At 34.6% G+C, this 24226-nt stretch overlaps 1 protein-coding gene across 1 annotated transcript in view; it reads right to left on the minus strand.

Moving 5' to 3' along the window:
* Positions 1-224: 224 nt before the first annotated feature.
* Positions 225-24226, minus strand: part of SACS (sacsin molecular chaperone) — a 57783-nt gene continuing 33781 nt past the window's right edge. Inside the window, exons 8-9 of the mRNA XM_004680148.2 lie at positions 23698-23789; positions 225-13106 (exon numbers count right to left, since the gene is read on the minus strand). Of these exons, the coding sequence (XP_004680205.2) occupies positions 1549-13106; positions 23698-23789 (11650 nt within the window). The 3' untranslated portion in view covers positions 225-1548. The remainder of the gene's footprint in view (positions 13107-23697; positions 23790-24226) is intronic.

Raw genomic sequence — 24226 nt, forward strand, 5'->3', positions numbered from 1 at the left:
TTGAAATGAACTTTTAAGTAAATAAATGAACACTTAATAAAAATAGTACATATCAAGTAGTTCATATTCAATCATGAAAAAGAAAGCTACTAAAATTTCAATATAAAACATATTGAAGGATGCAACCGTAATATTTCTAATAAATACATATATACATACCTAACAAAATATGGGAAAATACTATATTAGATTTTCAATGAACTATTTTTCAGGAAATACTAGTTACAATAATTTCATATGTACATTTGCTTTATTAAAATTATGGCACTTAATAGCAGAAACAATTACATGGCTTCACATCCAGAAGCAATACAATAGTAGAGATGCAACATTCCTTATTACTAATAAAAGTAAAAAATATCTTAATGTGTTCATAAGCCCTTAATTGCATAAATTATTATACTTAGCATCATGTACAGCTAGCACACTTACATAAACTAATTATTACCTTTCTCTTAAATTCTGCAAAAAAAATATTAAATAAGTATGATAGGACACTCATACATGATGAAAATTAAGTGTCAGTTCTCAATCACTCATGAAGAAAATACAAGCTGATAAATCCCTCTTTTATAAACTACTAGATATTGTCACAATTATTTTATAATTTTTAATGTTTTCATTAAATTCCAAAATATTCCACTAAATGTTGAAAGATAAAATATTTTTTAGCTCCAGCACCTTTAGACAATGAAAGACTGCATCCTGTTCAACCACACTATAAATTAAGCTATTAGTGGAAAATATACACATACAAACAAAGGAAATGTTCTAGCACTTGATAAATGTTTTGGTAAGCAATTCTCAGAATTAACAACAACATCTGGTGACAAATCTGCCACAATTCTGAATTTTCATATGCCATCTTCATGAAGTGGGAAGTCTGTAAACATAAAGTGTAAAAAAATTGCAAATGAAGATGTAAAGTGTATTCAGTGCATTTTAAGAAGTACTATCTGCATACTCCTACTCAAGTAATATTCAGGATTAAAATACTGTACCCTTTTAAAAATGTATTGAATATTTAAGATGTAAAACTGCAGCAAATTCATAGTCAGATCCAGCTGATAAGAAAATAATGCATCCACTTAATGAGGATTCACTTGAAAATGATTAACACCAAGGACTTAACTCTCCTTATGAGTTTAGACCAACCATCAGCCCAGTGATTCATTAGTTTCTTCAAAAATGCCCATGTTAAAATCATAAAATTTACTTCATCCTAACCAGAGACAGAGAGACTCATTTAACAAACTGCTTAGCTTTGGTTATATAAAGTGCAGTTCAACAATGTGCCATTTAACCATCCCTATACAATCTGGCAATTTTGTAGTTCATCATTATCTTCAAGATGATTTTTAGAGTCAGTTTTGTTTTCTGTTAAAATTCATGTTAGTGACAATTGGCACCAACCAAAAATTCTTCCCAAATAAACTGCAATGTGCTTCACAATACCTAAGTAACTCGATGAAGCTTAAGAAAATACAGCAATTAATATCTGTGCAAAAACACATTCAATATTTTGCTGTTAATTTTCTTTAAATACTTTCATACTTTCTGTTGTATAAAATTTTCAAGTTTTATTATGATACAGGCAGTACATTCCATCACTCTCATGGCAACCTCAGAAGTGAATCTATCATTTGGAATCTGTGGAAAAGGAAGCAAATCAGGGTATCTTGTTTTTAAACTGTCTACACCATAAGCCTCCAAGGTGTGGACATCATTTGTCAGCCCTTCCAGTTGCTGACTATATTCCTCTATTTTTTGTGCAAGCGCAGTTGGCTTTACATCTTTATCAGATTTCCCCCTCACAGCATAGTCAGCTGCAATTAGGGCTAACTTGGTAGAAAGGTAACATTTAAAGCACACCCATTCGTTGGCATTTTTATGAAGGTCATTCCTGGCAGCTGAAAAATTTGCTCTGGCCTGTCTTAACCATCTACGCGCTTCAACTGGATTACCAACTGACTTGAAAGTGGGAGGAACAAAGAACCTTTGAGAGTAAGTCTGTCCAGTTGATGGTGGGCATTTTTCTTTATTTTGCTGTTGCCTTTCTGACTTGTGACTTGTTGCTTCTTGATTCCATGAAGTATAAAATCTCTGAAATGAATACTTGTCTGACTGAAATCGGGATGCTGACGTTGAAAATGTTCGCCTTGAGGCTCTGTCTGCATTTTGATCTAGAAAAGCCTGTTTCTCTAGTCTATTTATTTCATTCTGCAAATGTTTAAAAACTTCAGTAGCGATGTCATGATTCTCTGGATTTTTGTCAGGGTGCCACTTCAAATACAATCGCCTAATAATCTTTTTTCTTTCAGATTCTGGCAGCTTCCAAGCTTGCTCTACCACTGATGTCACTTCTTTTAGGATTTCTGGTAAAGAACTCACCTTATGTTTTTTGGGGGAATTATGTTTGGTAGAGGATGTCTTGAGGCTCTCTTTACCAGAGAAAAGAGGAGGAATGCTCCTTAGACCAGGGGCAAGGAACTCTGTAGGGCTGGTGGGAGTAGAAGGGGCACTGTCCCGGCTTTGAGAACTTTCCTCGGGCCTTGAAAACTTATAAAGATCAAGGGAGCTAACTATTTTATATTCACTATAACCAATATCAATCTGATAGATCTTTCCAAGAAAACTAGAGTTATCCGCATCTTCTCTTTCAACTTCTTGTACAATAATTGCATAAGTGTAAGTTGGCTGGTAAGATCCATAGATATCACCACCTTCAGCATCAACAAGATACCCAACATATTCTCCTGGGTAAAAAACATTCATCGGATCCATAAGGAGTGTATAATGAATTTCAGCAGGTATTGGAGTACCAGGCATTGGCAGTTCAAGTTTTGATGGTTCTGATGAATCGTATTTTACTCCTAAACTATCAAGTTTCTCACTGATCCTGTAAATATCATTGCATCCTAGCATAGCAATTAGATATGAAGTATCAGAAATCAAATTGTCAGTTGCTGATTTAAGTGTCATTGCTAATGCTAACAGGAAATTAATATCTTTACTGTCTGAATGTTGTATGTAAAGCAAGATGACTGCATTACCAAATCTCTTCAAAAAAGCAAAAGTTTCACTTCTGCTGTGGGGAATAGGATTAAAACCTTTAACTCTTAACGTTGTTTGAAGCTTTTCAAAACAGGACACTTTCAATCCTTCCCTAAGGGCTTTGCAAAGCCTTATGGCTTTTTCTTCATTGGCCAGGAAGGCATTATCATTTTCATGCTTCATAATTCGAATTAGTCCTGTAATGAACTGCTCAGAAGATAAGAGTAACTGCAATCTTCCCTGAAGAGAACACAATGCTCCAAACTGACAGACTTTAGGAGTCTCTTCATCCAGCTGTTCTTCAAGTATACTGCTCAATAAACGAGGTCTGAGTTTTTGAGGAAAGAGCATTATCAACTTAGTATGAAATCCATGGTCTTTGCCTAAGTAGCACTGACTAAGATCAACCAACATTTGCACACCAATATTCCCCTGGATCCTACTTTTGTAATGTGGTGCGTCATCAAACACCAAAATGCTTGACTTTACCAATCTACCATCCTGGCTTGGAAGGTAAAGTGCAAGGTCTCGTACATTCTCAAGATCACTCCTCACTTTGACTGAATCATTCTGCAGACTCTTGAATAAGCCAGAAACTACTCTCTTCACTGTACGCATTTCATTAGGATCTAATTGTTTGCCTTCAGAATTTTTGAATATACGACTCAACACTTCAACATATTGCTTAGTTGAAATAATATCTTCAGTACCCAACAATTTGAACAACTGATGAAATGTGCCAAGTTCTAGTGGTAACTTATACAAATAAGGCTTAAAATCAGATTCATATTCTAGATTTATCACTACTTCCTCAGGCTTTAAAAGTTTCCAACCATCTTCTACCATTACAAAAGCAACCCCGCGTAGTTGAAATCGAAACTCTCTTTTTTCTGCACTGAGAAATTCATAAATGCTCCTTAAGACCTTTGCTCTAGTTTTTACCATTTCTTCATCCAAAGTTGTTATGTTGCATATGTTTCTGCAGTTATTAATGACCTTATCAAGAGGAGGATCCAGGTTCACATTCAACATACTTAAAACTTGTTCAAGCTGTTCCTGTGGTCCAAGGTCACTACCTTCTTGTTCCTTGATACTCAAGGGTGTGGCTTTCTCTGGAAGAATAGGGCAGGATGTCCATAAAAGCTGGAGCACATCACACTGCTTGAATTTTGGATTTACTTGTGCTCCATTAAACTTTATAAGAGGAAGTGTCCCATTTACCTCTTGATATTGAGGATGAAATCTAATGAATTCAGCAGGGGCCCGCTCAGGACATAAGAATGGTATTAAAGACAGTTCTTTCAGAAAATTTCCAGATAACAAATCCATTCGTTCTTGGAATATATGATGGAGAAGGATATCAACTGTATTTTGTAATGTTTCTTTAGACCAGTTTTCTGTATTAGCTCTCACACTGATTTCCTTAGCAAACTGTAACAACTGCTGCTGAGAAAGTATATACTTTAGTCCAATATTTCTTAAGAATTCCACCCAAGATGTCATAAAGTTAACTTGATTTTTGGGTTTTATAAGTTGTTCCAATTTCTTAAAGAATTCTTTTGGAATAAATAACTTTTCTGGAAGCATAACCTCAAAAACTCTCACAGTTCTATCATAGAAATGTTTTGCTTGCTTTAGTCGACTATTAGCATCATGGATTATTAATAAACCTTCCAATTTTTCAAAAAGTTGTTCCTTGATCTCTGACAATTCCTCAATACTGGATAATCTATTCTTAAGATATATCAAGTGCTCTAATTTTGCATCATAGGAAAGATTTTCAATTTTTGGTAAGAGGTGTTTCAAATATACCTCAAGATCATCTACAGGTACACAACCCAGCACCTCATATAGTTCTTTTAAGTGTATTTTTTCCTCAAGAAATGCAGACGAGCATGATTGTGTCCATTTTTCTACTTCAGCTGAAGGAATGCTTTTTGTAAGTACATAGGACGTTCCAAACTTTGCAATGCTCATATAGCGACCACTGATAGATCTGTAGCAGGGAAGTGATTTCAAAATTTTTATGTCATCCTGGGACATCAAGTGATTCAAATTGCAGTTGAAGTACATCAGGAGAGCCTCAAAGTCATTTTCTACTAATTTTTCAGTTCTAAATGTTGATGTTTGGACCATATAATGCACAGCTTTCAAAATGCTTGTGGGACTTTCTATGTTTGCTGTGTGACCTGATAACAGAGGAACTAATGCACTGTCTTTGGAGCAGATTTTGTTCAAAGCAAGCTGAATACATCCAGCTTTCATGAGAGCATGAAAAACTTTATCACTTTGAGCATTCGGAAAAACTGCAATGTGCATGAGACTTAGAGGAAGTAGAACATCACCTTCAGGAACTACAAGCTGATTGGCTGAAACAGTAAACTTTGTTCCTGGAAGCAATGCCCAGTCTTTTAGGGTATCAACAACAACGTCGAATACTGGTTTTGTTTCTTCTTGATCTTCTTTTACACTTACAGATTCGCCAATGAAATGCCATGCATTCTTAAGCCAAGATTCACTTGCAAAATTGTCTTTCCACTTTGTACAATTCTTGGTTTTATATTCACGAGGCAATACAGAGGAAAGCAAATCAGCAAAGCTGGAAATGTCAAACAATTTAGCAACTTTACAGTTCAACAAGATATTACTGTATTTCAAATATAAGGTATTCATGAACAAGTCTTTGCGTGATGGAATCAATTCATGGTATGTTGTTAGAAACTTGGATCGTTTTGCATCAAAAGTTTGCAAAACACTGTCCAGTGTAATGAGAAGGGGCAATCCCTCTACTTCAATCTCATTCTCTTCCGCATCCTTAAAGCAATAATCAACTAATAGTTTTAAACTGTGAAAAAGTTTTAGGTTAGTCTGCTGGAGACGACAAGGTAGCTTCCCAATATGACAATTAGTATCAGGAGAAGAAAACGTCATTAAAAATGACCTCACATCAGCAGGTGTTACATAACTAACAGGAATATCTGCATCTATAAGGCAGTGGTACAGATTAGCAGTTTCATCACAGTTATAAACTAAGTTGAAACCAATTTCTAAAAGTAGGTGTTTCAATCGATAGACGTTCTCTGCTACTGTTTTGCGTGTTGTAATGTTATAATCTGCATTTTTAAGGTGCTGTAGTTCATCCTGCAGTAAATTGTCAAAAAATGGTCTAGTTTTATTTGAAGTAGACATGTTAATCCAGGTAATTATGACTGCTGAATGCAAATCAGAGCCATCAATATTTGGAGCTCGTACAACAGGTAAAAGACGCTTCATATCTTCATGAATGCAAGTATAAAGTGCTTTCACTAGACAATACAGATCTGGTTGTAGATCAAGTCTGTTAACTGGAAAAAATGATAAAAATTTCTTTAAAGTGTCCTTTACAACATGAATAGCTGTGTTCTGTAAAACTGATAATGTTGGATCAGAACCAGGGAAATACCGTTTCTTTAACTGGATTAACAATTCAACATATGCAGGAGCTATTAATGCTGTCATTAAACTATTATTCCAGTCACTGCGGACACCAACTCCATTATCATCACGCCACAGATTTCTTCTGGCTGAGTCTAGAGCAAAGTGGCCATTCACATGAAAGGGTAACCCTGTCTCCAAAGAGAGGGGTAAAAAACAGAAGGCCCGATGAGGTTTTTTATAATTATGAGTAATGCAAGCAGCTACTCCACCACGTGGGAAGAGAGTAATATCTTGGTTCTTGTGAGCTGATATAACACTCTTAGATACTTTTTCCATACTTGAGAAACCTGATCTATTACAAATAAGCCATGTAGTCAAATTTCCTTCAGAGTCCTCGGTATCCATAGTATAGGTTATCTGTTGAACTGGTATGTCTTTGAGTTGCCTCTTTTTAGTAACACTATCAATTACAGAAGCATGAAATTGTTTCCTTTTCAATCGGTCTCCATCAGTGATTTTACCCTTTACAGAATAAAGCACATTTAGAGCTCCAGTGGCTTTATCTATTTCACAAATAGAAATTTTTTCCATGTGATTAAGAAACATTAAAAGTTCTGCCCCATCTGACCGCAATTTGTCCAAAAGATTCTGGACCATTCTATCTGATGATGGAACTGAAGAAATTTCTGAAACTTTTGCCATTTCTGCATTACGAAGAGGAAATCTAAACATTGTACAATTATCCAGTTTAAAATGTGTTCCCAAATAAAGATCCAGAACATCTGAGAACTGCGTCCTAAAATCTGCATCCAAATCTCTAAACATACGTCCAGGACTAACAGATGTAGCTCCTGGTGCATATCTGGCATGAGGATCAAAAATACACAAGATGTCATTGCCAGAAATAAAAGAAGGGCAGTCTGTAATATGATACACAGAATTGAATCCTATTCCGTACTGTCCAGTTTTACAAGGATTTCCTTCTTTGGTGCCTTTTCCAAGATTCTGAATTCCTCTGACATCATCTTCTGTAAAAGGCTGATTATTATACACACAAAGTGCTGGTCCCTGCAAAGGTGCCCACTTATCATCAAATATTCTGTCAACTGGATGCTGCCTAGGATCAAAAACAAAGCAGATTTCGGTGGCCTTTGCATCATCAGCATTTTGAAGAAGTTCTTTTAACATTTCCTTTTCTGAAGGGTAGGCGTTAAGGATGCTCTTAATCCTGCTGGTCAATTTTTCTTTCTGTCCAAATTCAGTGCCAAGTGTTGTAAAACAGATATTGGATGCATATCTTTCTAAGGCTTTATGTCGTTTTGGCACTGCCCCTAGTTTGACAGCTACTTCCCTGGGAATGTCAGCATGACAATACTTTACAGTGGAATCCTTTACTTTTATCCAGGGACAATCATTGTAGCATAAAGATTTAGCAGGGTGAAGCTTAAGAGTAGTGTCTGGTAATAATATTTTGCCATAATTTTTCTCACAAAACTCTTGTTTCTTTTCTCTAATGAGACTCCATATCCCTTCACTAATTACTCTTCTGCACAGCTGAAAATTCTCCTCTGTTATTTGTTTTGTTCCTTTTTCTTGATCAATCAATTCCAAAACAAGGGCAAAATCTTCAACAGTAAATGACTGCCTTACACCCACACTTTCAAAAAGTTCACGGAAATTATTTTTATATTTATTAGGCAACTGATAAAGGTATGGTGCTGCTTCAAAGTTCAAATGAAAAGAAACTTTTTCTGAGTCAACATATGCATTCTCAATTAGAATGAAGCTAAAGGATTTTAATTTTTCAGTAATGGCTATCTTAGTCATTTCATTTTGCATCAGTGCTTCATGAAGGTATTTGTAGCAAGCATTGGTGATATTCTCCTGGTACAATGTAACTCCATCTTCAACTGATTTTGCAACTTCTTTCAATTGATTTATAACCAGGTCAACTGTTGGCTTCCTCAGTAATCCCAAAAATTCTTTAACAGCCAATGACATTGAGCCACAACCTCTAAAGGAATGTGAATTTTCATTTAGAATTGGCTGCAAAAGACAAACTATATCCTGATGCTCAGCTGTATAAAGGTCAGTTGCTGCAAACATGGTTTCAGGGGTAAAACTATTACCTTTCCAGTTCAGAGAAAAACCTGCTGGTTTTGTTAGAAATGGAAGGAAGGGGATTGTTTGAAATTTTGCAGCAAAATCCTTTGCTCTAGGATCCCTTATTTTTAGTTTTTCATCAATAAGACTTAATAGGATACTACTTCTTAGACAAGCTGCAACATGGTCACTTTTATTAATTTCAGCTACTGACTCTGCACGTTCTAGCATGTCATCCCATAAAATATCATCTTTTGCCATACCTAGCTGAACTAGTTTAATCAAATTAATAGGATTAAGATAGTCCTGAGTAGAACCATAAGGGAATCGTCCATCTTTTGTATCAAATAATTTTGCAACTCGTCCCTCAGGATGGATTAATCTTGATGGTAAAACCAAAGGATGCTCCCCCAAAGAACAAGGAATACAAGGAGTAACACGAAGAATTCCTGAGAATTCATCAACTTTTTCATTTAGAACAAAGTTCATTAAAGGGTCTCTGAGTTGTGCTTCAATTTCTTGAATATTTGGAAAAAACACTTCTGAAAAAAACTGTTTCTCTGAAAATGTGTTTTCCAGCAATATCTGCTTACAGCCAGCTTCTTCAAATCCTAACTTTACAGAAGAAGGAAGTTCAACAGCGCAAAGGTTTTTTGACCCAGTCTTTTTGAGGTATTTCAAAAATATCTTGAAGGCTGCTGGGCCAACATCTTTTCTTTTAAGTATAGAATCATCTAGAAATCTCACATTTTTCATGGAAACCCATGTTGATCCATCAGAGAAGACCCTGGTCAATTCTTTCCCTTTTCCATGAGCTATATCTTCATAAAATCCTTGACAAATTACAGAAAAGTCATCATGAACTAAATCAGGATCAGGCCATACTGAATAGTAAATATAATTTGTTAGTTCTCCACTGGTGGTCATGTCCCGCAGGACACAGAGTGCCTCTAAGTAAGCTTTTACAATGACATGTCTCATGAAGGTAGTATTCCATTGTCCTTTTGTATCTGTCTTCCAGATTTCTTTTCTATTTGAAGTAACAGCAAAGCACCCATTGATGTGAACTGGCAATCCTGTTTTTATTCGTAAAGGTAAATAGCAAAATACCTCTCCAATATGTGGTTTCACGGTCCACTTCTGCTCCTGGATTTCAGACAGCAGAACTCCTACTGCCCCACAAGGAACCAATCCTAGTCTTCTTCCACTTTCATTCAGGGAGAATTTGAGAGCCTCTCCAGTATCCATGCAAGCACATATAAGCCAGGTGGTACAGTCTACTGTTTTTTGTGGCAATTCATCTGGTGGCTTTTTTGACTGACTTGATTTAGCCATTTCAAAGAGAGCAGCTGGGTCGTCATCTGGACCTCTAAAAAGGGGTGACTGTAAATCAGCAATCCGTCTGAACACATGATGGAATTCTTCAACTGTGATCTGAAGAATGCAAGATGACTTTGGTGCATCAGTAGGAAGTTTTTTATTACTGCTGCTACAAGTCTTCATAAGCTTAGCAGCTTCTTTTAAAACACTTACCACGGGAGTATTCAATGCTTTGGAAGAACAGGATTTTTTTTTAATTATTATTGTATCTTGTGCCAAGGTAGGGTTGGTTTCCTCAATTTTCAAGTACTTCAAATACATTGAGTTCACACTCTGAGTGAAAATGATAAGCCTATGTCCACACAGACTAAATTCATCTACAAGAGAGTAAATATCTGCTGTATTATAGCAGGTACTACTAACTTCACTTACTTTTGCTTCCTGTTGAGTTCTAAAAGACAGTCTGAAAAGAGTTCCACTGTAGCTATATGGTGCTTCCACAGTCAAAGGTAACTGACAGCCAAACACATCTATAAATGGTTTGAACTGATTAGGAAATTTCCTAAGTCTTTTCTGTTGCTTACTCCAATTAATTTTGATTCCAGGATTAGATTTATCTTTAATGTGTTTACTGATATGATTTATGTTTGGATCAAACATTATCATGAATTCTCGACTCATAATGATGGGAATGTCAGTGATATGATACACAGAATTAAAACCAAGACCAAATTTTCCAACTTTGTCAACTTCTCCCCTTTTTAAAGACTCTCCTAACCTAGTTATGTTCACAAAATCTGAATCTGAGAATTCAGAATTATTGAATGACCACAAAGCAGGCCCATGACAAGCTGCCATCCCTGGGTCTAGGAGATTTTCTCTAATGTCCATATTTCTTCTCATATCAATCATGAAACTGCATTCTGTTGCATTTGCATCATCAGCATTTTGCAGTAGTTCTTTAAAAATATCTGACACTGAAGGGTATTCTTCCAGAATATTTTTAATTCTTACAGTAAGTGGTTCTCTTTGTCCTGACTGCTCAAATCCCATATTTTCAGGGTTGATCAATCTTGTACTAAGGCATGGAACTTTCAGCCATTCTGCAGTTTTCATGGGTATGTCCTCATGTACCAAAATGATTGGTTCCACTGAATCTTCCAGTAAGTCATTAAGGTCATCAACTTTGATGTCACAATAACAGCATTCATGAATTGGCTTCATGATAAGTTTAAAAGGATTTCTGCTATGATGTATAGGAACTGGTGTGTTGGGACTTGCTGGAATCTGATTGCTATACAGCCATCTGATAATATTCAACATAAGATGAAGATTTTGTTTGCTCTCTTGTTCACTGAGATCTTGGTCACTTTTGAGATATACCTTCTGAATGACCATGGATATATGATCTGATGTTAATTCCTCTATTGAGCCACAGACCTTAAACAATTGGTGGAATTTTGCCATGGTTTTAGGCACACTATGCAGATAAGGCTGAAGGTCAAGATCATGGAAAGGTTTTATCACAGCTTGGGCAAGGGGACAAAATTTTTTGCCAGTCCAAATCCATGGAAATTTTAAGGCTTTGAAAGCATCTTTCCCTTCATTTAAATGATCATGCATGAAGCCATAAATTTCAAGTAATATGTGTTGGAATTGATAGTAGTCTTCATCACTAAAGGTTTTTGAAGTATACCAATCAACAACAATTTTAAAGTGCTTTAACACGGCACTAATACTGGGTTTTGTGAAGATACCTAAGGCTTTTTCCAAGTTTACATGTATACTTTCCACAAGAGGAAGTGATGAGCCCACTAGAATTGCATGGGCTCCATCACACATATCTGGTGGTGCACAAAGATTACAGAGATCTCCTTTCCAGACTAAAGAGCCTGGGTAATTTGGAGGCCTTTCCTTGCAGGCTGGAACCCATTTTATTTTCTTCAGTGTCGTTTTTCCTTCAGATGACTGCAACAGTGTATGATTCTTATTTAAAACTTGCAGGAGTGTTTTGGCTTTCTTTAGAAGAATATCCTGATTTGGACAAGAACTGGCCTGTAAGGCTTCGATTTTTTTTGCCACTTGCACAACATCTTTCTCTTTGAGACTGCCTTCATTTTTTAAACCAATCTGTCTTAAAGAGTGAAGGACATCAGGTGAGGTAAAGTCTGAAGGGGGAAAACAGGTTTCTTCTTCATTATAAAAGAGATTCTTTAGTACTTCTATATCAGGATCAAAGAGTTCACTGGCTGATACCACGTGTTCTTGTGAAATCTGAATGAATTTTAATGGCATTAACCAATCAAGCACATTTGGATTCTCATTTTTAAGAGAGGACAGATTCTCAAGGATCCATAACATAAGGTGTGTTATTTCTTCACGTGAATAAAATGTATTTTCAATATCTTTTAAAACAAGCTTTAAGCAACTAGTGGTCTTTAACTTCTCTATTTTCAGCATGTTTGCCAAGCGAATAGTAGCTTCATCACTACTGTCTATAACTGAAATAGAAAGTCGCAGGTCTGATGGAAGTTTGGCAGTATGGTGCAAGACTTTACAACCTTTCAGCTTTGTATAAGAGGAAATCCCCTGACCAGAAGAATGGTTAATTCGCTTGAATATTGTTAATTCCTGAATTATTCTTTTCTCCTTTTCACTGGTGTCAGTTAAACTAGCTAAAAACTTCCTTAGGGCATCTTTGTGTGTTGGAAGTAGCGAAGCTATTTGATTACATAATTTCTGCAATGGCATCTTCTCCATTATCTGCAAAACAGCATTTGGTAATGGCGAATGAATGTATTTCTTAATAAGTGGATGTTGTATAGAGGCATCTAACTTTTTAAGAACAATCCCACCAAGTTTTTGTACAATGTCTGCAATAAATTCTGGAAACTGTGCTTCAGATTCATCATCTAAAATGATTAATGATGGAATCCTGAGTCTAATGAGTTCTACACATGTCTGACCTTCATCTAGTGTACTTCTGGGAATAAGTGGCATCTCATCAAATAAAGTCAAATCCTCTGAAAAATGAATATATAGATTCTTCCAAACCATTTTAAGCCATGAAACAGATGGATGATTTTTATCTTCATCAAATGGATACCACTGAACGATCAACTCTCTCCCAGGCCAGAATGTGTTCATTACTTCTTTGATAAGACGTGCAAATCGCTCTGGATTTAGAAGTTGAAGCTGAGTACATGGTCTTCCTGTAAATTATATACAGAAATGTTACAAATACATATAATTCTACTGTAAATTATTTTGCTTTCTAGTCTCACAGATGAGATAATGCTAGAAAATCATTTTAAGAGTTATAAGTACACTATAAAATGCAAAAGTTCAGAACAACTGGACTAAAATAAACTTTGAATAATAGTAGTAAAGAATTTATGCATAAATCCATATTTATAGTAGCCTACAGGATAAGTGCATAAAGTACATTTAAAAACATTTTTAAATTATTCTATCATTTTCTACAAATGAATAATGGAAAAGTGTAGTGTTAATTTTTCACAAATAAAGGTACCCAAGTTCTATGGGTAAAAATTATATAAATTATTTAAGGCTAAGTAATCTATAAACCAACCCAGTATTAATTTCTTTCTAACTACATTGTGTTACACTGTGCCATGTTTCTGGGTGCCAGGTGCTGACATGGCTGTCAGGACAAAAAGAAGAGCATGAAGGAGAAGCACAGGAGCCTCAATTTACATGTCCTCTGAAGCTGTGGCAGTGAGGAACCTTTTCCTTTTACCTACAAACTTGAAATGTAAGTTAGGTGTCACTTAATTTTTCTGGAATAAGGATGGGAAATGTTCCAGATCTAAATACTGCTCTATATGTCTGTTCAACTCTGGAGCATGTGCATAACTTTTCCAAAGTAACTTTGACTTAGTTACCTATTACTTAGTAAATTGTTTTTCAGAGCTCTGGAATTTTGCAGAAACACTTCTGTAATAACCAGAGCTCTACTGCAGAGGCAGGGTACAACCCTTATCAACCTTCTCTACTTAGAGCAATTTTATAAACTAGGAGACTAATACAATTTTGTCTGGAGGAAAAGGTTCATGCTGACTTTTAACCACTGCTCTAAAAAATAAAATTTTATTTCTAAATGCATTTTGTGTTTCAGAGTATTTATAATACATGTACGAACAAAATGTAGGGGAAAAACATGATATGCCTACATGTATGTATAGGCCTTTCCAGAGAAATAAAAAGCATCTCAATTATCAGTCTTGTGGAAAACAAAAATTTAATTTTTCATATATGCATAAAATTTCTCTACTTCTGATACACTAAGTTTGGGAAATTATAAAAAAGAATATACCTCAGGTCCTTTGAAACTTCTGTGTATCATTACTTTTTAACTAAGGAAGGTAAGCCTTATTTTATAATTGTACACACCAGGAAAGTAACTTTACCTTCCACTGAAAAAAACTATTTTTTTCTGTTATAGTAAGACATTAATGCCCCAGAAGTTTAGGGAGAGGCACAATTTTGCAACTTTTAGATGATGTCAGTATCTAAATTAAGCATATTTTCAGTTTATAGATTACATGATTTAGAGTAGGTAAAATAATATTTATGGAATCACAAAACCTCACTAGTAGCTGATCAGTATATCCTACTCAGTCTATGAGTGTCATTAAAAATAACTTTTATAACTAATTTTTAACAATGTTCAAAAGATGCTGCTGAATTAATTAAAACAATATCTAAGCCATAATAAAAGGATATAATCCGGAAAGATATAAAAAATGTTAGAAATTAAATTTAGAACACTCCAAAAAGTTAAAAAAACACACCACACGGTGATCTATACTAACAATTGCTACATGACATGCATTTCGTAGATAATCCTATCTTATTGCCTTGTGTGAAATTTATAGTACACTCCTACTGTCAGAAAAATTATCTGATATTAATGTATAAATAAAAAGCCAACAAACACACACATTACATATAACATGCAGCTAACACCAGTCATGCGCAACTGAAAAAAAAGTAAACAGAAAATGTAGTAAGACACATTTCTCAGTACATAAACTGATTCAATCTGAAGTCCTGATTTTTATTTATTTTATATATTTAAACCTTTAGTATTTAAACCTAATGCATAAACATTAGCACCCAAAAGAAGTCTCATTAAATAGCCACTGAGGTTGTGAGCAAACTCCTAACAGGATCAGCAAAATAATTTTTACAGCATTTTAGTAAATGATTCATGTTTTTGTGGCACAGCCTTTAAAATTATCAGCAGTGTCAAAAAATGTTGACTCTTTAGTAATGGAAGTGTTCCTAGAAATAGGAAGTTCTTATTTAAATTATTATTAACTCTGATTATTTAATTGAGAAGTAATTCTTTGAAGAGTAGTTTTACCTTTACCATAGATCAATTAAAAATAATATCAACATACTAAATCATTATTCAAAGACTGTAATATATTTTTATTGAGTTATGTTGATGTTCAGTACTAACTTTGAGAAACATTTCCAAATGGATAGAAATAGGATATCAGCCTAATGCATTATGTTCTTACCCATGAAATCTCAGTGCTACTCATTAATAGTTCATTACATTTACCCAGACTCTTTCAGAATGATACCGTTCTAGGTTGTAAATACAGTATCAATTTTTATACTTTTCCTAAAAGAAAGTGACAAAGACAGCTTTCATGGCTGATGAGTTCTAATGATGCTCCACAATAGACACACCTAAATCTCTTTCTAAATACGTAATGATGAAATGAAGATCCTGTTAAATGATATTGTGGAGAACAAATCTTTAAAGGAACAGAAAGAAAAAAGTTAAAGAGCAAATAAAGAAAGGAAAGAGAAGAATGCCTGTGAGCTTTCCACCCCACCTGGCATTCCTCAGCAAGTCCAGCAGCAGAACTGCTCACTGGGGTGCAAGGGGGTGTGAAGAGGCAGAAGAAACCTCTCACAAGGAGCACACCACAGTAATTCAAAAATAGCACTAGAGACCAAATTTCTTCTCAAAAAGTCAATGTTAACACCCTGCTGCTTCCTTCCTTTCTTTCATGTTGATGAGGAGATGCCACAACTGGGGACAGACCCCTAGGGCAGGTGGATATATACAGTCTATTTATATCAAGATTTTGTTTTCCACTTTCCACTGTGATTATACCTTAAAAATATAAGATACTGATTAGGATTTAAGACTAACTTGGCTTTTAAATTAACTTTAACATAAATATAGCTTGCTTCAAAGAACAGATTAAAATAATATTTACCATAAAACAATATCATAAATTATATTTACCATAAAAACAATTTCCAGAAAGCAAGCTTTTCATGCTCTAATTTTCCAGTATAATATGAACTTTGGAAAAATAATACCAGTGAAAATTTTTACTTAAATAAAAGAAAATTAATATAACTCCACATGAGACATTGTAAACAACTAGCCAAATGCTCCTAGTGAAAACTGTGTTAGCTATTTTAGTTTTCCTCAGGATGCAAGTTCAGGGATCTCTGCTCTTTTCTGCTTCAGCACAGTAAGCCACCTTACTGTAAGTCATAAGTATTCTCACTTCATAGTCATGGACTCCTGGTTTTCTCCTCTCTGTCCTTGTATATGTCAGTCACATGTGTGTGTGTATTTATATATATATCATATAACATAGGTATGTTTACTTACACCTTTTACCATTAAACACCAGAGCATAAAATATAGATTTTAGCATAATTCTTTCACTTAAGAGTTTTATGACATGACTATTTCCAAGTCATTTAAATATGGTAATATGGTTATATTGTGTTAGTTATAATAACCACCTATACATCTATATTAGTATAGTCTCCTATGTCCTTTAACAGTTATTACCACCATCACAAAAATTGTTAACATAAATTTCTAGCTATTGAGGTAAATGAAAAATCAGGATTCAAAGAATCAAATGAACAAAAACATTAGGTTAAAATGAACATAACATTTAGTCAGTTATCATACCTGAATATCCCCAGAGAAGTTGTTGTGCTAGAACATAATTAAATCCATTCTTAGAAAAAAACTAGAATTATCATAATTTTCACAAGATGGCTACAGAAATTATTCTGTATCTTAAGATAACACTTAGTAGAATCTTTCCATATTATTAGGTAAAAGAAAATCATAAACAAGACAACAAACAGAAGAGTATATATTTTAAAATTTAAAGACACATTTTAATGCAAACTGAAACCAAACTACATAAGGTGGGAAATCTTAGTTTGGAAAGAAAGCAATGAATAAAGGTGTATATACTTCATATGTCTAAATTAAATTTAACAATGTAAAGTCTTCTGATAAATTACCAAAGTAATTTTTGCACAGGTTATCATAATGTTATGAGAGATCCTACATAAAAATTAAGAAAGGGGAGAAATTTGATTTGTTTTTAAGGTTTTGCAGTATCTCTACAAAATAAAACAATACTGACTTTATGATAAAGGGATGTTTTACCAAAGATGTCCACTGCCTGCTGATGACAATTATCAATAATTATAAAATTCAAAGAATTGCTCCATGGATATCTAAACCGCCTCTGCCTAAAGCAAGCCATCTATAAAGTAACATCTCTATGAGATGTTTGTGTATTTGGATAGCTTAGACTAAATTTGGCAGCTACTACAGAAACAACCAGTCTTATCAATGGATTTTAAGCTCTTCTAATTCTAACCTTTTCAAATTAGTTTGGAGGCATTTTTTCAATCAATATGCTTCTACGTGGAAATAAACAAATAGACATGATTCCAAACCTTGTCTTATAAGCTGGTGTGAAGCTAAGTATTAGATAATTATTACAAATGACTAGACAGGTCCAATGTATGAGGGCTGGGACAGCTCAGTGTTTTCAGTGCCCTTGGGCTGTGTAAAAGATAAGGACAAGGTATTAAGATTGTGGGGATGACAAAAAGTAACCTAAGGCCCCACACTAAGGGTGGAAAAGAACATGCTGCCGATTTTCAGAGAAGTAGAAGAGTAGTATTTTAGAAAAATGATCATAGCAGTGTAGTGTCATTTTAACTAGTGAGGTAAGAAAGAATATGGGATATCTGAGGCTGTTTCCACATTGTAGGTGGGAGATGAATCCCCCAAAACAAGGGTGAAGGCGGACTTAGAAAGAAAGAAGACTTCCTAAAACATGAAGGCCCTTTTGTCTGACAGGTACCTCTAGAAGTAATAGCCCAATAAAATTCTCATGGCCCCAAAATCTTTGGAAAACTACTTATCTAAATACCTGAAACTCGCACTAAAAATACCTACTTTTTCTGAAAATTTCTATACATATATGAACTGCTATTAACTCTGTAATAAAAACTGTAAATCATCACAAAGTTGTTATCAACATGAGCACTGTGAATATGCTATTTCTCCAGGCATGCATTTTGCAGCCCTTCACCTGAACATTTGAGTATTAGAGACACAGTATGTGCTACCTCCTCTGTGAGTTTCCCTTCTATACCCTCAATACCATCTCCATGGTGTAGTATATCACATCTGCCCACATACCCTTAATACCACTCTCATTATACTAATTATTCTCGATATTTATAGAGTACCCATCACAGCAAATGACAGTATTTACACTCCTGTCCCCACACAGCTATGAGATCTTTCAGTTTTATTCATCTGTATCGTCTCTCCACTGAACATGTTGCCTCTTACATAAGAAAAATGAAAACAAGAAACTGAAGAAGATATTTAAGTTATGAAATGGAATAAAATATGAGGTCATATACAGTACATAAGAATGAAAAAATGTTTCATTTTGCCCACAAAACCCACTTATCTTCTAACTATTCCTCAACTTCTGATATTCACCTATTTATTAAAGTAACATAAAATAGAAATCATCTAGACATGGCAATAGAGGAGGAAAAAAGGCAGAATCATAGTTCCAAGTTGAACCCCAGCAAGTCATTTGAATTCCTTAAGTTCTTTTAACTTCAAAGTCTCCCTCTCTCTAATTGTGATGTAAATGCAGGCTGTATTACTCATGATAATGAAGAGCAAATACGTTATTAAAAAATACTTATGTGGGCCCTCCCTGGTGGCGCAGCGGGTTAAAGCACAGCATTGAGAATCTAAAGCGGCTTCCGCATGAGTTCGATTCCCGCCTGCCCTGGAGGTGACCACATGGCGTGGCAGACCTCTCCTGACCCGCCCGCTGCTCCCCTCAGCAGTGTACTTCGTCGATCTGCCTGTTCTGTTCCCCACTCTGTCTCTGGTGAAGCCTCTCGCCGCCCCTGAGCCTCTGGCCTGTACCCCAGTTCTGTATGCACAAATAAATAAATCTTAAAAAAAAAAAATTTAAAAAAACTTATGTGGGGAGAAGAAAAAGCAAGCAGCATTTAGTAGTGAGACCCCTGACCTTTGATGGGGGAGGGGCCACAATAAAAGGAAGCCCCACTTACAACGGTTGAGCCCCAGCTTAAATAATGGGAAGAAGAACCCAACAAACCTGCAACATGCATACTAACAGGATCACAAAACAAAGAGAGAGCAAATCTATGGAACCCAACTTCAAAGACTCAGAAGATATGTTTTTTCCTGCCAGATACAGATATAAAATTGTAATCATAAAGAGATTCAAAATGCAAAAAAAAGAAATCCTTAAAAATAAAGTCAATGAACTGAAAATAGACAAAAAAAAAAAAAGCTATAAATAACAATGGCTTATAAAAGCCAAATTATGTAGGCAACCTATGTGTCCCAAACAGATGAGTGTATCAAGAAAATGTAATACCCACACACAATGAAATACTATTCAGTAATCCAAAAAGATAAACTTATGCCATTCACAGCAATATGGATGGAGCTGGAAGGGATAATACTAAGTGAAATAAGTCAGAAGGTGAAAGATAAATACTAAATGGTGCTCCTGGTATATGCAATATTGAATATAACTAAAATAAAGATCAGGTAAAGACAACATTAAAAACTAACTCTTGAAAGTTGACTACAACTAAAGTACCCAGAGCACAAAGAAGAGAAACACAGAAATACTACATGTGATTTGATGGTGAGTTATATTCAATATTGCATATACCAGGAGCACCATTTAGTATTTATCTTTCACCTTCTGACTTATTTCACTTAGTATTATCCCTTCTAGCTCCATCCATATTGATGTGAATGGCATGAGTTTATCTTTTTGGATTACTGAATAGTATTTCATTGTGTGTGGGTATTACATTTTCTTGATACACTCATCTGTTTGGGACACACAGGTTGCCTACATAATTTGGCATCACCTGATGAGGGGGATCCAATATTTCCTCAATTAATTTTTAAATCTTTTTGGAAAAAACAAAAGGTTACTAAACCACAGGTACAATAACAGGGATTTGTCTTTTCATTTTTGTGTCCTGATCTCTTCAACAACCAGTCTATAGAAGCATTAACAGGTGTTTGTTAACCAAAAACTGAGAATGCATAAATAAAGTTATGTGGTCTTTGTACTTAAGGATTTTATAGTCTAGCACAGTAAAGTTATGACTATAATAAGGCAAAGAGGATGAAATGGACTATACTGGGCCCCCAAATGTACATGACAGGGGCAAAAGTGTGGAAAAAGATGTGAAAAGACTCTTGGAGACTTGTAGGTGGAATAGTAAGTGATAAGTAAAATTAGGCAAAATGGAGGACCAAAAGAGAATGTTCTAAGCTAAAGCAATAAATACCACATACAAAAATATAGAGACAAAAAAACTTTCATGGGGAAATAGTTTACCAAATAAACCCCCGAAGTGGCACTGTGCCCCATGGTAGTGACAAACCTTTCATGAGGTTAAGGGTGCACTCAATTTATCTACAAGTGCTTGGGACAACAAACACACGAGAGGGATACTGAAGGAGTCATGGCCAATGAGATGGCAAATTCATAATTCTGGAAAGCTTAAAGTCCACCCTTAGAAGTCTACATGTATCCTGAAAGAGTCAAAAAAAAAAACAAAACAAAAACAAAAACAAAACCAAAAACCTTCAGCAGAAGAGGGACATGATTAGAGGAAGAAACAGCACAGAAGAAAAGGAGTTCATGAGATTTGTGTAGTAATAATTTCACAAGAAATATAGGACCTATCCTACAGCAGAGATAGTGCAGGAAGAGAAAAGGGACTGATAACAGAAAATTTAATCAGCAGAACCTGGAAACTGTGTAGAACAAACCTGAGAAATTGAGCGTTAATTCTTGAGTAACTTTTTAGATAATAGGTATCTCTGTCAATAGGAACACTCAAAAGGAGAAACTGATTTGGGAGAAGATGAGGACTCAAGTTGTAAAAACATTTATTTTGAGCTATTTGTCTCAGGACAACTCTCCATGTTCTCTTGTGCAGGGCCAGGTCCCATAATGAAGACTGCAGTCTCTCAAACTATGACTGGACTTGGCAGATACCTGTTTAATACAGTAGCAGTAGCCTACGGCCTGCCATAAGGCATGTTTCAAATACCAGAATTTTCACTAATCGAGTGGTGACTTTTGACTTTATCTGCTGGCCTCATCTCTGTATATTTTACTGACTCATCATTGTTTTTCAGGAAACAAAAGCAAGTTAACTGATTATCTGTCAATAATAAGCCCCCAAAACATTTCACCTGTTTATGACAATAAAGTATTATTATCAGGAAACTAATTTGGGTCTGAATTAAATGGTGTAAAAATAATAGCAACAATGCCCAGGATGCAATTACTCATCACCCATATGGCCAAATAAAAATACTGAAAAGGGTGGAAATCAGGATTATTAAATAATTGCGAGAATGGTAACCTAACACTTAACACAAGATAAAGAAAAGTGACCATGGGTAAGCTGAGTCACACATTATGACGAACAATCAAAACAACATCTAAGATGCCCCATCTAGTGTACAGTCCAAAAAAATCTAACCAAAATAAGAAACAAAATACATGCATACATTATAATGCCAAAATAACAAACCAGAATCCATACTAAATAAAAAATATATAAAAAATACAAAGACTCAACTTTGTAAAGATGTCCGTTTACCTAAATTAAAGCATAATTTTAAATTCCCTAAATATTAAACAACAAATCCCTCTCCCTGCACCCCCCAACTCAGCTAAGGCTAAAGATCAACTTGTGACAATGCCCTGTGTCACAAGGTATTTGAAAATTTGGGAGTAAAATCGATCTTTTTGGTCTTCTACCTTTGTTATTTAACGTAGTTCTGAATAACTTTTGACTGATTTCCAAATCTATATCTATCTCAGAAACTCTCATTAACACAAAATATTATCTTCTAAAGAAATTAATACAGTGAGCACTTAAGGAAATACTACAGCAATGAGAAAGATTGATCTATAACTACATGCAACAATCTGGATATATCTCAAAAGTGTAAGGCTCAGTGAAAGAAGCAGACACAAAAAGTACATATCCTGTTAATTCTGTCTGTAGAAAGCATAATAACTAAATTCACTTGTATTATTAAAAGTCAAGATTGTGGGTTACCATTGTGTAAGTATGACTAGAAAAGTTATGAGAAGGGTGTCTGGGTATTAATAATCTTCTAGCTTTCAACCTAGGTGTGTTCAGTTTGTAAAATTCCAAGCCTATTTTAGGATACGTGTAATTTTTTGTATGTAAATACATCTCAATATAAAGTTTTATATAAGAATGTACAGAGAATTTGAAAAATAAAAATTTCTAAAGCTTGGGGAAAATAAAGGCTGTATTATAGGAATCTGTTTAGACTCCCAAAAAGACTACTATGAAGACAACAATTTCCAATTTACCTAGGTAATGGAAAACTCAATGTCACATACTCATAATGACAAAGTCTTTATGGCAAACAGATTTACATACTCATTTTCCTTTAGTCTCACTTTGTCATTTTGACTCCATTCTTAATTTACCTCCTTTACTCCAAGTCCCTTCTATTATACTTAAATGAATCAAGATATACAATTAGTAGCCACTTTTCTTTTAGTCATTATCTTTAGAAAGAAAAATATATAAGTTATAAAGATACATCATAAAGATGCTTTATAATTTTAAACCATAGGACAAAACCAGAGTTTTTCAGGAGAGTATCAATATCACATTAGGCCAATAAGAGGAAAAGTGCTTTCAAAAGTTGAATTCTGATATTATACTTAGAATCATTAAACTTTTTCCCCAAAGCATATTGCCTTTTCCTAAAAATAAATTCTCAATAGGATGCCCATCCTTTGCTAAGACTCCAAGAATCCACTCTCCTAACATTATTGTGGGGCTCATTTTATCTGTCTCCATTCCTCTGAAATGAACTCAGCACAACTACACAAACCCATGGAGAAGAAAGTATGGGCAATAAATGCAACAAGGCCAACAGGTGAAAGACCTGAGCTTTAGACATGTGTGAGCTGATAACTCTGAACTTAACATCTATCTCTCATCTGTGCAGCTTTTCTGATGATAGTTGCCCTCACTAACACAGGGTGTTATGAGGCAAAGGACTCAAATGAGAAAGTATATGGGGAAGCACTAAAAAACTGTAAAGCTCTGTAAAAGAGTAAGACATTTCCACATATGTACACCACACACCATGACAGGAGAGACTTTAAATACAATTATCAATGTTGGGTTCTTCTAGATGTCAGAATTCAGTACTGATGTATCTTAAAATATAAAACAAATGTATTAGGGAGTGCCATATGAAATTTCTGACCTGGAGTCTAAAATGGGTAATTATGGGTAATATCATCTTGTTTCAACTCAACAGAAAATTTAAACAGGCTATTTTTATAAGTAGTTCATTAAAATAAAAACTAACTATAATACCTCGGGTTTGGGCAGCTTCCTTTAAAGCAATTAGAAGGTGAGGTTTCAAGTTATCCAAAATAAGTCTTCCTTCAAGACCTGGGAAAAGGGACCTAAAAAATGAAAAGAGCATTAGCAATTATAAACCTCTAATAATTCTAAGTAAGAAGTTTTAATCATTTTATTTCAAACCAATTAAATGTATTATTTTATATAAATTATAATGCACACATCAACATTTCAATACTTTTTGATCAAATATTATCTAGCCTTCAGTTTAAAACACAAGGGCATTATGTACTCTCTCCAAAACCAGAAATAGTCTAAACATCTTAGAATAAAGTTAATATTTTTCTGAAATGTAAATGCATTTCATTTACTTATAAAAATTACTTAAATATACCATTTTAGTTCATTTTAATTAATTTTTGTCAAAATAACTCATTATTGAATTTTATTATTATTATTATTGTTATTATTATTATTACTATTATTGTTATAACACTTTATAACCATTGCTTTCAGAGACCTGTTCTCTAAATTGCCCAGA

This window comes from Condylura cristata, unplaced genomic scaffold, assembly GCF_000260355.1.
Source record: "Condylura cristata isolate star-nosed mole 26May11 unplaced genomic scaffold, ConCri1.0 scaffold00010, whole genome shotgun sequence".
In the NCBI taxonomy this organism is placed as follows: domain Eukaryota; kingdom Metazoa; phylum Chordata; class Mammalia; order Eulipotyphla; family Talpidae; genus Condylura; species Condylura cristata.